The sequence below is a fragment of the Gossypium hirsutum genome, chromosome A01 (genome assembly GCF_007990345.1).
Source record: "Gossypium hirsutum isolate 1008001.06 chromosome A01, Gossypium_hirsutum_v2.1, whole genome shotgun sequence".
Classification (NCBI taxonomy): Eukaryota; Viridiplantae; Streptophyta; class Magnoliopsida; order Malvales; family Malvaceae; genus Gossypium; species Gossypium hirsutum.
Genome location: NC_053424.1, coordinates 5,020,144 through 5,035,828, shown reverse-complemented (window position 1 = coordinate 5,035,828; position 15,685 = coordinate 5,020,144). Strand labels below are relative to the sequence as shown.

At 32.3% G+C, this 15,685-nt stretch overlaps 1 protein-coding gene across 1 annotated transcript; it reads left to right on the top strand.

Moving 5' to 3' along the window:
- Positions 1 to 167: 167 nt before the first annotated feature.
- LOC107940618 (probable leucine-rich repeat receptor-like serine/threonine-protein kinase At3g14840) lies at positions 168 to 10,602 on the top strand. Its single transcript, XM_016874051.2, has 24 exons — positions 168 to 525; positions 620 to 794; positions 4,779 to 4,850; positions 4,948 to 5,016; positions 5,157 to 5,228; positions 5,325 to 5,396; positions 5,517 to 5,588; positions 5,678 to 5,749; positions 5,837 to 5,908; positions 6,008 to 6,079; positions 6,164 to 6,235; positions 6,339 to 6,410; positions 6,604 to 6,669; positions 6,800 to 6,865; positions 6,986 to 7,021; positions 7,116 to 7,156; positions 7,430 to 7,809; positions 7,936 to 8,131; positions 8,453 to 8,608; positions 8,801 to 8,919; positions 9,037 to 9,247; positions 9,372 to 9,609; positions 9,691 to 9,841; positions 9,930 to 10,602. The coding sequence occupies exons 1-24, from the start codon at positions 435 to 437 to the stop codon at positions 10,329 to 10,331; spliced, it is 3,045 nt and encodes a 1,014-aa protein (XP_016729540.1). The 5' UTR covers positions 168 to 434; the 3' UTR covers positions 10,332 to 10,602.
- The last annotated feature ends 5,083 nt before the right edge of the window (positions 10,603 to 15,685 follow it).

Genomic DNA, 15,685 nt, shown 5'->3' with positions numbered 1-15,685 from the left:
TCCACAAAAAGAATTCATAAGACAACAAGACATGCCAAAAAACTATACACATACACCGAAGGCATGCAAACACATGGGTTTTCAGTGGCCATCCTTATCAATTGGGAGGGGGGCAGGATTGATAATTTCTCTCAAATCGTACAAATATTTTACTTTCTTTTTAGGCAACTTGGTTTTTGTATATTATAGATGGGACTACTTTGTAGTACCCTAAATATTTACAATGATGGTTGACTTCATAGATCTTAATTTATGAGTTCTGTTCAAGGTCTCCTCTTCCTAGTTTGTCTTCAAATATAAAATAAATCCCCCGAAAAGTCTTCACATCCTTGCTCCCTTTTCATACAATTTAACTACGTCCTTTGGCATTCAAATGTGAATTATATTGAAGGGTCTTCATTCATTTTCTCTAGAACAACCAAAAAAGGAAAAAAATGTTAGCTTTTCGTCTTCTTCTAGCTTTAATCCTTCTTGCTTCTTGTTTTCCATGTTATGAATTTGCAACAACGCTTCAAGACGATGAAGGTAATGTTTTGTTGGGTTTTTAGTTTCCTTTAGTTTCCAATAGTGTTTGGTGTTATTTAATGAGTTTTGTTTTTTTTTGGGGGGGGGTGTTCAGTGCAATATTTGAAAGATATAGCGAAGACACTGGGGAAGAAAGACTGGAACTTCAACGTAGATCCATGCAGTGGAGAAGAAGGGTGGGCTACGCCCAACGCGGCGAAGGGATCCGAAAATGCTGTCACCTGTAATTGCACCGTCTCCAATGACACAGTCTGCCATGTCGTCAGCATGTATGCTACTTTCTTTCTTTCACTCTCCAACTTTGACAATACTTGAAGATTCGAACCTACTTTTTTCTCTCATTTCTCCACCTCTTCTTTTAGATATCTCCACATTTTTACATTGAAGGGCTTAAGGTCAAAATGATTACTACTCGTTTTGGTCAAATAATGGTTTTGCTCCTTCTCCTTTTGTCACACTCAAATTTGAGATTTAAACTTGATTTTTTTCTTAAAAATACTCATTTCAAAATAAAAAAATCAATGTTAACATGGTGAGATAAAAGTGGTATTTTTTTAAAAACATCATATCAATAATTTAACACAAATAGCTAATACTATATTAGTTAGGATAAGTGACATTATAAAAATAAAAAAATAAATTATATCATATTAAATTAAATAAATTAAGTTCTTAATTTAAGTAAAATAAAAAGATCAAAATAATAATTTGATATTTAAAAAAAATTGAAATACACACATACACAATTATAAATCTACAATTGCCGATTAAGTCTTAGCAGTGTGAATGCAGGAAGAAGTGAGTTTGAGTGCGTTGAAATGCATTATTCTACTATTTATAAGTTGTGATGAGCTATTAATAGTTTTAGACATTATGTCAAAAAAGACAAATATGATTAGAACCTATTATTATATATATTTACTTAGACTTAATATATTTCACGATATTGTCTCTAAAGTAGCTTAGGATAGCATAATGGCAAAATAATTGAAGGTTTCCAACAATAAAGTTGTTGTATTTCATAAAAAAAATGCATAATTAATGCAATAATAATATGTCAAGAAAGGGGAGCTAATATCAATTTTATGAATATTAATAGAAGATCATAAAAGGCAAGCTTTGCCTAAATTTGGCTTTGGTCGAAACAACTCAATTATTAGCATAACTTAATACTTGTTTTTAGATATTTTAATTTCAATTTTGGAAATGAAACGTGGGATTTATTGGTTTGGAAGAAAAAAACTATTACCCTACATCTATTTTTTTTTATAAACTAATCGTAATTAATATAGCTTACCTATATGATTATCATTGAGAAATTATCTAAATTATGACATCAAGTGTACTATTAAAAAAATTAAATTTTAAAAATAATAATTATTGAATATCTTTATGAAGTAAAAAAATATTAATTTTAATATTAAAAAAAAAAGATATTTTGAAAAAATTACAAGAGTTTGGTTCATGCACTGCTAATTAAAAAGAACACGTTAAAAAGCAGGACAAGTTGTGCCTACCTTCTTTAAATGACAAAATGAGAAACAGTAAGTAAGCCCACTAGTGTTGACTTTGACTTGTACCCCACAACCCCACACCCTCCGCCCACCTTAAACTTGAACCTCTTTAACTCATTAGTCCTTGTCAAATATAACCATATTTACATCAAAGATTCTTTTACACATTGTTTCCCACAAACATGTACATTAATTTTAGTTGAACTGATTTGATTCCATAAAAATAAAAAAGATGTTGAAAAAATTGTATAAAATCAAGTTTAATAGATTTTTAATTTTAGTTTGAAGAGATTTATTCAAAAATCAATTTAATTTTTTATTGAGATTGATACATCAATCAATTTTTAATTAATTAGTCCAATTAATCAGTTTAATCTAATTCAAATAATTATACTTTTAAATAATAAATTATAAAAATAAAAAAATCATTAAATAAATATATAAAATGAGCAAAATTAGACGAATTAGAGTACATAATGAGTGATCGATTTTGGCCTTTAATGTGAGAAATAAAAGAGACAAAAGACATGGAATCAAAAAGTCATAAGTTAGTCTGAATTATGGTTTCATCTTACATCTTTAATTAATTTTATTGATTGTGTATGCAAATTCCTTTTGGTAATATATTGAATTTCAGACCAAAAATTTTAGTATTTATTTTAATCATGGTTTCAACAATGATGAAGTCTACACAAAAGGCATTGACGGTATTTTAAAATAAAAAAGAAAATGGAGTCACGGGGTGGCCTCTCTTTCTCAGTTGTCATTGGATAAGATCGAATTTATTTTGGCTTTGATTTTCACCTATGGTCAAACCAATGACAGCTATTGGACACGGAATTGTAATTTTATTTTATTCGCCTCTAGTTTAAGTTAATTCTCATTAATCGGGTTAAATTTGAGTCGAGTTAATATAAAATTTTACTCATTTTTAAGTTTAAATTTAGTTTAAAAAATGAGTTTAAAATTTTACTTTAGTTTAACTTAAATAAAAAATATTAAACCCGAACCTAATCATATTGTATTAAATTTTTTATAAAAAAATTTAAAAGATATAATACATCAAATATATTATTAATATTAAAATAAATATTTCTCAACAAATTAAAAATATGTTTTAAAATTTTTTATACTTAAATAACACCAACATAATTGTAACTTAGCAAGTAAATGCCTATAAAATGGTAGTAAATTTAGTAATATAACAAGAGTTATACTATATCTAAACAATAACAACAATATGGTAACAATATTAATAATAAAATAAGAATTATACAATACCCAAATAATAACAACAAAATAGTAGTAATATAATAATAAAATGAAATCAAAACAACAAAACAATGGCAAAATAATAGTAAAAAAGTTTTAGGCAAATTCGGGCTAGACTAAAGCGGGTTTGGACAAAAAAAATCTTACTCAAAGCTTGACCCATTTATAAAAACGAGTCTTATTTTTTGTCCAAAATCTTTCCACTTTTAGTGTGGGTCTTCGGGTCTGGCAGTCGACTCGTTACATAATCTGGTCTAGTCCAAACCTAGTTTAATATATAGATGTAAGAAATTCTATATTTATTTAAGCGTAAACTACAAAAATAATCATTTTTGTTCATATCAGATTACATTTTAATCACTTATATTTGAAATGTTATGTTCTAGTCACTTACGTTTTCATTTTATTACAAAGTAGTTACTCTACCGTTAAGTTCGTTACCTCCCTAACGACAGTCCTATGTGGCAGTTCAAATGGATTTTAACTGCCAATTTAGACGTCTTACATGGCAGTCCAAATTAAATTTATTTATTTAAAAACCTATTTTCATCCTAGCAATTAGACATCCAAGTTGGCATTTAAGACTTATTTAGATTGCCACGTAGGACTGTTGTTATGGAGGTAATGGAGCTTAAAGGTAGAGTGATTGCTTTGTAACAAAACGATAATGTAAGTGACTAAATCGTAACATTTCAAACATAAATGACTATTTTTATAGTTTACTTTTTATTTAATAATATCTTGAGTTTTAAAAAAATTTATTTAGAGAGATTCAACTTGACTAGATTTTAAATTTAATTAGGTTTTAATGTAGTTTCTGGATATAAAAAATCATAGAAAAGAAAATTAATAGTAATTGATTATAAATATACAATTTTAGTTTATTTAATTAAATAAATTTTATTTTATTAATGAACTTAATTTTAGTAAAGGTTTCATAATTATGTATGATTTTTAAAAAAAAAAAATTGGAACAATTTCAATAAAATCAATCATAATAAATTTAACAACTAACTTAGTTCTAATTAGAATCAATCTAAGTAATTAACAAAAACTAGCTGATTAAACTAAATAAGGTGGAGAACTTATACATATATATAAAACGAGACTCAAATCTAAAATCTCACGAATTTAAGATTCATTAATTTTACAAGCATAGAGAAAAATTGTCACTTCAACGAAAAAAAAATTGATTCTTTTCTTCATTTTAAAGTTAAAATTTATGTAATGCAAATATTCAGTTGACATAGTATTTTCCGCTATGATTTTAACAATGAGTGATGAGGTAATATACTTAACACTTATTTAGATGATTTTAGTGATAAATTGTTTTTTTTTAACGATTGAATATTTGGCGCATTTTACTCTTAAATTTTTCGGATTGAGAAGTAGAGATATTTGTCATTATCATTTGTATTGTTTGAAAAATTATATGGATATGTAAATGGCAATTTTGTGTTGGAACAGAGTGCTTAAGGCACAGAATCTCCAAGGCAGTCTCCCAAAGGATTTGGTAAAGTTCCCTTTCCTCCAAGAAATGTAAGTTAAACTCTTTCCACATTCTTTTCCATGACACTCCTTCAGTCAAATTCCTTCTTACAAAACATAAATAACTTACCTGTCAATGTTGTTGCAGTGACCTCACCCGCAACTTCCTCAATGGCACAATACCCCCTGAGTGGGCTTCCATGCAACTTGTCAACATGTATGTGAAATTCATGGTTGTTTTATAGTTAAGCTTGTTGCTAAATGATTTTGCATGATGATACACCAAATGTATGTGAAATTCATGGTTGTTTTTGCTGTTGTTTTCCTATGGTGAAATTAATATGAAGCTTATTGCAGTTCTCTTTTAGGAAATCGCTTAACAGGTCCAATCCCAAAAGAGCTAGGAAATATAAGTACTCTTACCAGCATGTGAGTTGTTGATATCCAGTTCCTTGTATTTCTTGCTTTGAATATGGCAAAAACCAATAACAGCTGACTCAATTTTAATTATGAAAAACCATGCAGATCAGTTGAGTTCAATCAGCTTTCAGGAGCTTTACCTCCACAACTAGGGAATCTACCCGCCATTGAAAGAATGTATGACTCTTATTCTTTAAATGTTCATAAGAATTTGATTTATTAATGGTTTCATTATGTTTGATTTAATGTCTAAATCATCTTTCTGGTCTTGTTTCATATCTGATCGTTGGTGTTTAGGCTTATTAGCTCTAACAATTTTACTGGGGAAATACCTGAGACATTTGCTAAGCTGACCACATTGAAAGACTTGTAAGATTTTATTCTTCTGATTTATCAGGCTCTACATATAATTCTATTTTAGAATTCTGAGTTTTAATCATTTCGAAGTTTCTTGACAGTCGGATTAGCGATAACCAGTTCACTGGAAAGATTCCTAGCTTCATCCAGAATTGGACAAACCTTGAAAAATTGTAAGCTGAGCCCTTCAGAACAGTAGTTTATTCATTGGGAATTTTCTTTATCAATTAATTACCTAAATGGAATGTTGGTAATGACAGAGCAATGCAGGCAAGTGGTCTGATGGGGCCAATCCCATTAGGCATTGGTGATCTGGAAAAATTAACCGACCTGTAAGTTGGATATCAATTTTAATATTTTTCAAACCTACAAATTGGGTCATTGAAGTTGGATTATGATGTATATTATTAATGAAAAAATTTTATATACAGGAGAATCAGTGACTTGAATGGAACTGATGCAACTTTTCCACCACTTAGTAGCATGAAAAAATTGAAGATACTGTGAGTAAAATCCTTCAATGAAGAAGATTCCCTTAAATAAGCATATAATAACTCATATAACAGATACTTTTGGTTGAATTACAGAATATTGAGGAGTTGCAATCTCATTGGAAAGCTACCTGATTATCTTGGGAATTTGACAAAGTTGAAGACTTTGTGAGTCATAAACCTGATTTCACCTTGATTATCTCAGAGCTACTGGAACAAAATTTGGTTAAAATATCTTTAATTTTGTAACATTTTTGTTTTCCTTTTGCAGAGATCTCAGCTTTAACAAACTCAGTGGAGAAATCCCAGAAAGTTTTTCTAACATTAGAGATGTGGATTACTTGTAAGTAATTGATCTTTGACTGTATAATTTTCTGGCAGAAAGTGCAAGCAGCCTTTTCCTCAGATATCAAGCTGTTCTTGCCGATCTAATAAAAATAATTACTTAATTAGCTAAAAATAGCTAACATAAATATCATTCAATATTGATATTTAATGCAGAATATCTGATTTCATTAAATTATAATCTTCATCAGGTACTTGACAAGAAACTTGCTTACTGGTTTAATCCCTAGTTGGATACTGGAAAAAGGAGAAAATGTGTAAGATCCTCTTCCAAAATATTGGTTCATGGAATTTATAATTGAAATTCATCTTCAGAATATCCTTGTGAATAAGCTTATTAGATTGTTTTATGAACTGATAACATGAAAAAGCCTAATATTGGTGCAGTGATCTTTCATATAACAATTTCAAAGCTGGAAGCCAAGGGACAACTACTTGTCAACAGCGGAGTGTGTAAGAATCTCATCTTCAAAGTTTTATTTTATTTTTTTCTTTGGTTGGATGTGAGAGTTTGTGGATGTTTCATTCATTTATTAGCCATCACTTTATATCTGTAATCTTTTTTTACTGCAGGAATTTGTTTGCAAGCAGTTCAAGTAGCAATACCTCGTAAGTATACTTAAAAGTTTTGTTTTTTCTCAGACAAATTCTATTTTGCTGTCAAGATGCTGACATATTTCTGGACTTTCTATTGCCTAAACAGGGGAACTGTTTCTTGTTTGAGAAGCTTTGTTTGTGCAAAATGTAAGTAGATATTTATATAGATCTCAACAATGTTAAGTTGTTTTCAGATATGTTAATGAATATGTTTTCATTGATAATGCTCTTAGCCTATCTTACCTGGACTCACCTAGTACCAGATATCGGCATATGTTCTACTCAAGTTTTCTCATATACTTATAGGATTGTACCCCTATACCCCATGACTAAATATGCTTCATCTTAGACGTTGCTATATCATACCCTTGAACTTACTATTTTTCAGTAGATTTTCATCTGTTGTTTCTTATGTTTCAGCCTGGTACTCTCTCCACATAAACTGTGGGGGAAGAGAAGTAGATGTTGCTGGAAATGCCACATATGAAGATGATACAGATGGAGCTGGGGCTTCAAGATTTTACCAAAGCAGAACTAATTGGGCATTTAGCACCACCGGTCACTTCTTGGATGACGACCGTCCAACGGACTCTTATATTTGGACAAATTCATCGAATCTCTCTATGAATGATTCCAGACTTTACATGAACGCACGCCTTTCTCCCATTTCTTTGACTTACTATGGATTCTGTATGATCTCTGGGAACTACACAGTGAACCTCCATTTTGCAGAGATTATGTTCTCTAATGATAATACATATAACAGCTTGGGAAGACGCATATTTGACATTTATCTTCAGGTAGTGATTTTGTATTGCTCGTACTTACAAAGTTCTTTTTTCATACTCAGACAAACTTGAAACAATATTAAGAGCTTTGGCCTTAATGTGAAAATTTTCAATTTAACTGGACTTAGCCATTTGCAGGGCAAGCTGGTGCAGAAGGATTTTAACATCGAGGACGAAGCAGGTGGAGTTGGCAAGGCAGTCATAAAAAAGTTCCCCGTGACGGTGACTAATAGTACCTTGGAGATCCGCCTTCATTGGGCTGGAAAAGGGACTACTGGTATTCCTGTTAGAGGAGTTTATGGTCCTCTTATATCAGCCGTATCCGTGAACCCTAGTAAGTTGTAAACTGTTTTAACATTCTTCTCAACTAACATTTTTGTCTACAGATGTTCAATTGTCACACCACTTCTAGGAAGTCTTGTTCAAATTCTGAATACTCTTGTTTCCTCAAGATTCTAGGGGTCAGAATGTTGAAACTTCAATTTCTTTTCTCTTGATCAACCCGATTTTAACCATTGTTTTTCTACAAAAGATGAACATTTTCAAATTTATTTCACTCCTTTTATTTTTCTCCTTTTGTTTTGAGTTTGATGATTAAAAGTTCTTTTTTTTTTCATCCCATCTGTGTAACTCTTGTATAATTTTGTTCAAGCAGATTTTATACCTCCAGCAGAAGACGGGGGTAGTAGCAGTGGTATATCTATGGGTGCAGTGGTTGGAATTGTAGCTGGATCAGTGTTTGCCATCTTCCTGATTGTATTATTACTCTGGTGGAAAGGCTGTCTAAGACAAAAAAGCCAATTGGAAAGAGGTATTTGCAGTGAAATAAATTTTTTTTCTTATACCATCAACTTTTCTTGAACATGATGAAATGAATATCATAGTGCAAATATTATTAGGATGTTATCCCCCCCCCACATTTTCCTTCATTTTAGCTAGCAAGCAAGAGGTTTTTGCAGCTCTCGTATGAAACGTCCTAATCTTGCTTTGCCTTCTTCCACAGAATTAAAAGGTCTAGACTTGCAGACTAGTTCCTTCAGCTTGAGGCAAATCAAAGCTGCCACAAACAACTTTGATGTTGCTAATAAAATTGGAGAAGGAGGCTTTGGTCCTGTGTACAAGGTATCATCTGCCACAAATGCTTTCTTCTTATTACTTCCACTTAGAACTTTCGTGTTGTAGCTCGTCTTCCAGAGACGCTATTGTAAAGCTAAAGCCTTTAAAATCTCTGATATGCAGGGCACTCTGGCAGATGGCACAGTCATTGCGGTTAAGCAGCTATCTGCTAAATCGAAGCAAGGAAATCGAGAATTTGTGAATGAAATTGGTATGATTTCTGCTCTACAACACCCTCATTTGGTAAAGCTATTTGGCTGTTGTATAGAAGGAAACCAACTGTTGCTAATATACGAGTACATGGAAAACAACAGCCTTGCTCGTGCATTATTCGGTAGGTTTTACCATTTTAGTCACATGATTTACTTGATTGTCTGATTTTGAATCTATTCATGCTTTGACCATGTACAAATAAACAAAAAAAAAGTCTGAATTATTCTTTATTTTGTTACTAAAAGGTCCTCTAGAGTGTCAATTGAAATTAGACTGGCCAACAAGACGGAAAATCTGCATTGGAATAGCTAGAGGTTTGGCCTATCTCCATGAAGAATCAAGGTTGAAGATTGTGCATAGAGACATCAAGGCTACAAATGTGTTGCTTGACAAGCATTTAAATCCTAAAATATCAGATTTTGGATTAGCCAAGCTTGATGAAGAGGATAACACTCACATTAGCACCCGAGTCGCAGGAACTTAGTAAGCATCACTGTCATAATTGCTTATGAACATGTTCCTTTAGATCTTATATGTACTGAAGTAATGCTTTTAACATTGCAGTGGTTATATGGCTCCTGAATATGCAATGCGTGGTTACTTAACCGATAAAGCTGATGTTTATAGTTTCGGAATAGTGATACTTGAAATCGTTAGTGGGCGGAGCAACACGAATTATCGTCCAAAGGAAGAAAGTTTCTATCTTCTTGATTGGGTAATGTTAAGATTTTATAGTTCACTCTAAGCTTAAATTTCGGATATTTGTTTGCTTCAACTCAATATTTTTCCTCTCATTTTTACAGGTTCATGTTTTGAAGGAGGAAGGGAATTTATTGGGTTTAGTTGATCCAAGATTGGGATCTAATTACAACAAAGAGGAAGTAATGACAATGATCAATGTGGCTTTTTTATGCACCGATGTCAATGCAGCTACTAGGCCTGCAATGTCCTCCGTGGTTAGCATGCTTGAAGGCAAGGCCTCAGTTCAGGAATTCGAAACGGATTCAAGCCGTTTCGGGGACAGGTCGAGCTCAAGGGCGATGATGAAGAAGCTTTACCAGCATCTTGAAGAAAACAGAGCCCCTGAGAGCCAGACACACAGTTTGTCAACAGCTGGACCATGGACTTCCTCTTCATCTGCAGCTGATCTTTATCCAATCACCATAACTTCAGAGTATTTGCAGAATCGAGACTCAGCAAATTAACCAACCTTGTCTTCAATCTTATTGATGCAAACGAAACGAGGCTTTGGGTTCTGTTAATGTAAGTTGGCAAACTTTGGGAAAATAGAAAATGTTCAGGACATTTTCCCCAAAGACAAAATATATATATTATATACGATTAGATAGAGCAACTGGTTTTATGCAATTGTATGTTTTATTTTTGTACCTAGAAAATGTTGTATATTTTTCACATTGATGATCTTGGTTTGCATTCTAAAATTAAAGTTGTAATCTAAGAATAAATGTTCCCTTTTCCATGTTTGCAATGGCTTTTTAGAAATAACAGTTTCCTTCTTTTCTCTTTCATTGGGTAGAATTTTTTTTTTCTGAAATATATACACCCTATACTATAAATAAATTATCCAAAAAATAAATTATACTATAAATAAATATATACATTGGTGTCGTGGAATTAATTAGATATTAACTTAATTAAAAAATTATAAATAAATTAAATTTATAATAAAAAATGGTTAAGAGATAAAAATTCAAAATTAAATTAAAAAGATAAAAATCTTGTACCAATCTATATACGCCAATACATAATTTAGGACTAAAATGGTATGTACCATTCTATATAATCGATATCATTATGATCCTCACTATGTAGAACACCTATGATCACGACACTGCAAAATTAAAATTTAACTGCACTTCTCAACACTCCAAAAAGAAAAAAAAGGAATTTAAATAAATCAAATAAAAAATTTAATATTTTATTTGGTGCAAATAAGACTTGAAATATAGATTTTTATATAGATAAAAAGTCCCTTTTCCCTTGAATTACTATATTATATTGTATGAGATACATTAAACTCACATTATTAATTAGTGGTTGCTATATATAGACAAATTTGTCAAACTAAAATTGACGGGGCCGTACAAATGGTAGAGCATATGGTTTAATTTGATGTAAAGTGAATAATTTTACTTGGGCTTGATATGTCTCGAGTCCTCTTGGAAGAGAGGGTTGCCTTCGAGGACGTGGACACAGGTGATGCATGGCTGTCGTCAGCTCGTGCTGTAAGGCGTTGGGTTAAGGCCCGCAACTAGCGCAACCCTCGTGTTAAATATTACAAAATTTAAAAATGAAGGCATGTTAGAATACATATTTCAATATACTATCATTTATAATAATAATAATAATAATAATAATAAAGCATCAAAATACAAACTACGATGGAACTCATTGATTTTGAAACATCATTCTTCATAATAGCCTTCAAAACAAAACACCATAGCCAAAGCTTCCTTTAAGCAGATAATGAGAATCATACCACCATTTTGACAAAGATTAAAAGAATTGATTTACCATTCTGAATAGCTACCAATACAATCTCCTATACTATAGTCTGTTCACATATTTCATACCCCTTAGAATAGTTAATGATTTGAGTTTGAAGTTTGAAAATTTTACAAACTTCAAAGAAAAATAAGAATAAAATAACTCAAATCCTTAAAATACTCTGGCATCTTAAAAAAAAAAATTCACTAAAATAATATATTTTATTCAATGAATAATGAAGGTGGCAGCTTGGCTTATTTATAGGCCAAAAATACAAGTAATTTAAATTAAAAATAACTCCTAATGATAATTTAATTTTTTTTCAAAATTAAATCTCTTAATTATTAGTACAAATCTTTGGTGAAGAAAATCTTAAATAGACGAACAAATTTTGAACAAAAAATGAAAAAATAGGACAAGACTCCAACATATGTATCAAGTCACCATATTTAAGGTTATATTCAACCCATCTATATTCGGTATGCAAAAGAGTTTCAAGCAAATTAACCTCAATGATACAATAAAGCCGATGACTATTTGCGTTTTGCACTGACGAAAATAGTCCACTAAGCACTGAGTAATATATAATAAGAAAATCAATTTCTAAAAAGAATTTCTGCAGTAAACTTTATAGAATAATCTAATAATATTAGAAACTGGAGGAGGATAGAAAGAATTTTAGAATTTGTTGGTGTGTTTTCCAAATGAAATCACATTCGTGTTATAAAAAAATAAAAAACAAGTATTGAATAATTATAAATTAGCTTCCAAACCACAATTAATACTAGAAATTAATAATATTACCCAAATGCATAATTAGTAGTACATCACACAATAACAACATTGTCCAAGTGCACAATTATTATTACATATTGTCCAAGTGCATAACTAATATTACACCACATTAAATGTGTCAATATCTTCAACCTTGAGAAAATTTTTGAAGCCAAATTTTTCTATGCTTCTTACTTTTAACTAAAAAAGCTTTGGCCTCGGATTCATGACTCACTAGATAATCAAACACAGAACACAGGAAGTCATCATCAAATCCTTCTTCCTCCATCGACATCACTTCTTCGTAAAGATGTGGCGCCTTATCCGCAGTAAATTGTTTCAAAGCATTAGCAATTTTGCCAAGTTGTTCACCCACAAATTTAATATAGTTTTCTCTTTCATAATCTCGATTCACACAAGGGTGAGAAGCAATTTTCTTCCTAGTTTTTAATTTTTTAATCCAAAGAGCTCCAAAAGCTAAAACTGAAACCACGACTCCGACAATTATATTTTGATCTTGGTTACGATCCATCTACACAAAATAATGCCACACAAATATTTGATCACTACAAAAAAAGATGCAAAATTTTCATAAGATCACATATATGACTAAAGTTACCATGACTAAAGTGCATACATACATATTAAGCTAATTATAATTGCATTAATAAGATCACATATAAGAAATGGACACCGGACCTATACTTATTCATCATTTCATATCGTATTATTAGAATATACCTATTCCTTCCCCATACCTTTCCCATACCTTGCCCATACCTTTCCCATACCTACCCATACCTTGGAAAGGTCAAAGTTATGGGCACCAAATATTTATTTAGTGTTGGGCACGGAATAATAGCAATTTTTGGTCCCTAAGTGAATAGGGACTTTGCAAGGTGGCCCTTGAACCTCAACTATAAATAGGCCTAACCTTTGCTCATTCTAATCATCCCATATTTGCCATTCTCTACTTAAGGCATTATTCTCTCTCCCTATTTGTAAAGTTTCACTTGTATTTTGGAGTGAAATATATTTGGTAGTGCCCAAGGACGTAGGCAAGATTTGCTGAACCTCGTTAAAATTCTGGTGTTTTTTACTATTTATTTTTCATATTTTGTGAGTGTGATTGTAGTGATTTATTGTGCTATTAAATTACGATAGAGGGATATTCTGGCTAGGAAAGACTTGGCACTTAATTGATCCTCGTGATTCACCTCTCTTTCCTGGGAATTGAACTTAATGTGATTTTTTAGTACAATAATTTTACTCTTTCACACGTTTCCGCGCAACAATTGGTATCAGAGCCAGATTCGTACTTGGGGAATACGACCATTTACGGCACTATTCATGTATACGACACTATTCATATATACGATACTGTTCACGTATACAATAGTTGGGATTGAGGAGAAAAATGGCAGCAGCATCGTCATCAGCAAGGACTACTGTGACAAATGCAAAATTTGAAGTAGAGAAATTTGACGGTACCAATAATTTTGGTATGTGGCAATGTGAGATCCTGGATGTCTTATGTCAGCAAGAGCTAGATATAGCCCTTGAAGAAAAACCTGACAAGATGGATGACAAGGAGTGGGCTAAGATCAATAGACAGGCGTGTGGTACAATCCGCCTATGTTTGGCCAAAGAGCAGAAGTACTCTGTCATGAGGGAGACATCAGCGAAGAAGTTATGAGATACACTGGAAGAAAAGTTTCTAACGAAAAGTCTTGAAAATAGGCTTTATATGAAAAAGAAACTTTATCGATTCACGTATGCACCCGGTATGTCGATGAATGACCGTATGAACTCATTCAATAAAATTTTAACAGACTTGCTAAATTTGGATGAGAGATTTGAAGATGAAAACAAGGCATTATTGTTGTTGAATTCCCTTCCTGATGAATATGATCATCTTACCACCACATTGCTTCATGGGAAGGATACGATCACATTTGATGCAGTCTGTAATGCGTTGTATAGATCTGAGACTCGAAAGGAAGATAAAAGAGATCACAGAGATACAACTGCAGAAGTTTTAACAGTAAGAGGTTGTTCACACAGCAGCAAATCTGGTAGAAGGGGAAAGTCTAAAGGGAGACCCGCCAAAGATGAATGTTCCTTTTATCGTGAAAAAGGGCATTGGAAAAAGAATTGTCCTAAGCTATAAAAGGGCAAGGCTATTTCTAATGCATGTGTAGCGGAGCATGATGAGGAGTCAGACTTTAGCTTGGTTGGCATGTCAATGGCATGTCAAACGGATGAATGGATTTTGGATTCAGGATGTACTTACCATATGTGTCCTAATAAGGACTGGTTTTCTAGTATTAAAGAGTTAGAAGGTGGAATTGTTCTTATGGGCAATGATAGTGCCTGTAAGACAATGGGAGTGGGTACAGTCCAATTGAAGAATCACGACGGCTCAATCCAAGTCTTGATAGATGTTCGCTACGTACCTAGCCTGAAGAAAAATCTCATCTCATTAGGGCCCCTAGAATCTAAAGGGCTCACAATCACTTTGAGAGATGGATTACTAAAAGCAGTAGCTGGGCAATTGACGGTGATGAAAGGCACAAGAAGAAATAACTTGTACTTTTTAAATGAAAGTACAGTTATTGGATCAACATCAACAATTTCTACAAAAGATGTAGATTCAGAGGCTACTAGATTATGGCATATGCGATTGGGACATGCTGGTGAAAAAGCTTTGCAGACATTGGCGAAGCAAGGCTTGTTGAAAGGTTCAAATTCTTGCAAAATGGAATTCTATGAACATTGTGTTCTGGGCAAGCAGAAGAGGGTAAAATTTGGTTCAGCAATTCACAATACAAAAGGAATTCTGGACTACATTCACAGTGATGTGTGGGGACCTACCAAAGTGGCTTCTTTGGGAGGTATGCACTATTTTGTTACTTTTGTTGATGATTATTCAAGAAAAGTATGGGTGTATTTAATGAAAAGAAAAAGTGAAGTTTTGGATGCATTTCTGAAATGGAAAAAGATAATGGAGACTCAGATTGGTCGAAAGGTCAAACAACTTCGATCAGATAATGGTACTGAGTACAAAAATGATCTATTTCTACAAGTATGTCAAGATGAGGGCATTGTGCGACACTTCACTGTTCGGGATACACCACAGCAGAATGGGGTGGCAGAACGCATGAATCGAACTATACTGGAGAAAGTTCGATGTATGTTGTCCAATGCTGGATTGGGAAAGAAATTTTGGGCTGAGGCAGTTACATATGCGTGCCATCTAATTAACCGTTTGCCATCA

What these genes read in the sequence shown, in the direction of transcription:
- LOC107940618 (XM_016874051.2), top strand. Translation starts at nt 435, where the DNA reads ATGTTAGCTTTTCGTCTTCTTCTAGCTTTAATCCTTCTTGCTTCTTGT. An exon ending in CTGGAAAAAGGAGAAAATGT is followed by an intron (nt 6,670 to 6,799) that starts GTAAGATCCTCT and finishes ATATTGGTGCAG; the next exon opens with TGATCTTTCATATAACAATT. An exon ending in AAGCTTTGTTTGTGCAAAAT is followed by an intron (nt 7,157 to 7,429) that starts GTAAGTAGATAT and finishes CTTATGTTTCAG; the next exon opens with CCTGGTACTCTCTCCACATA.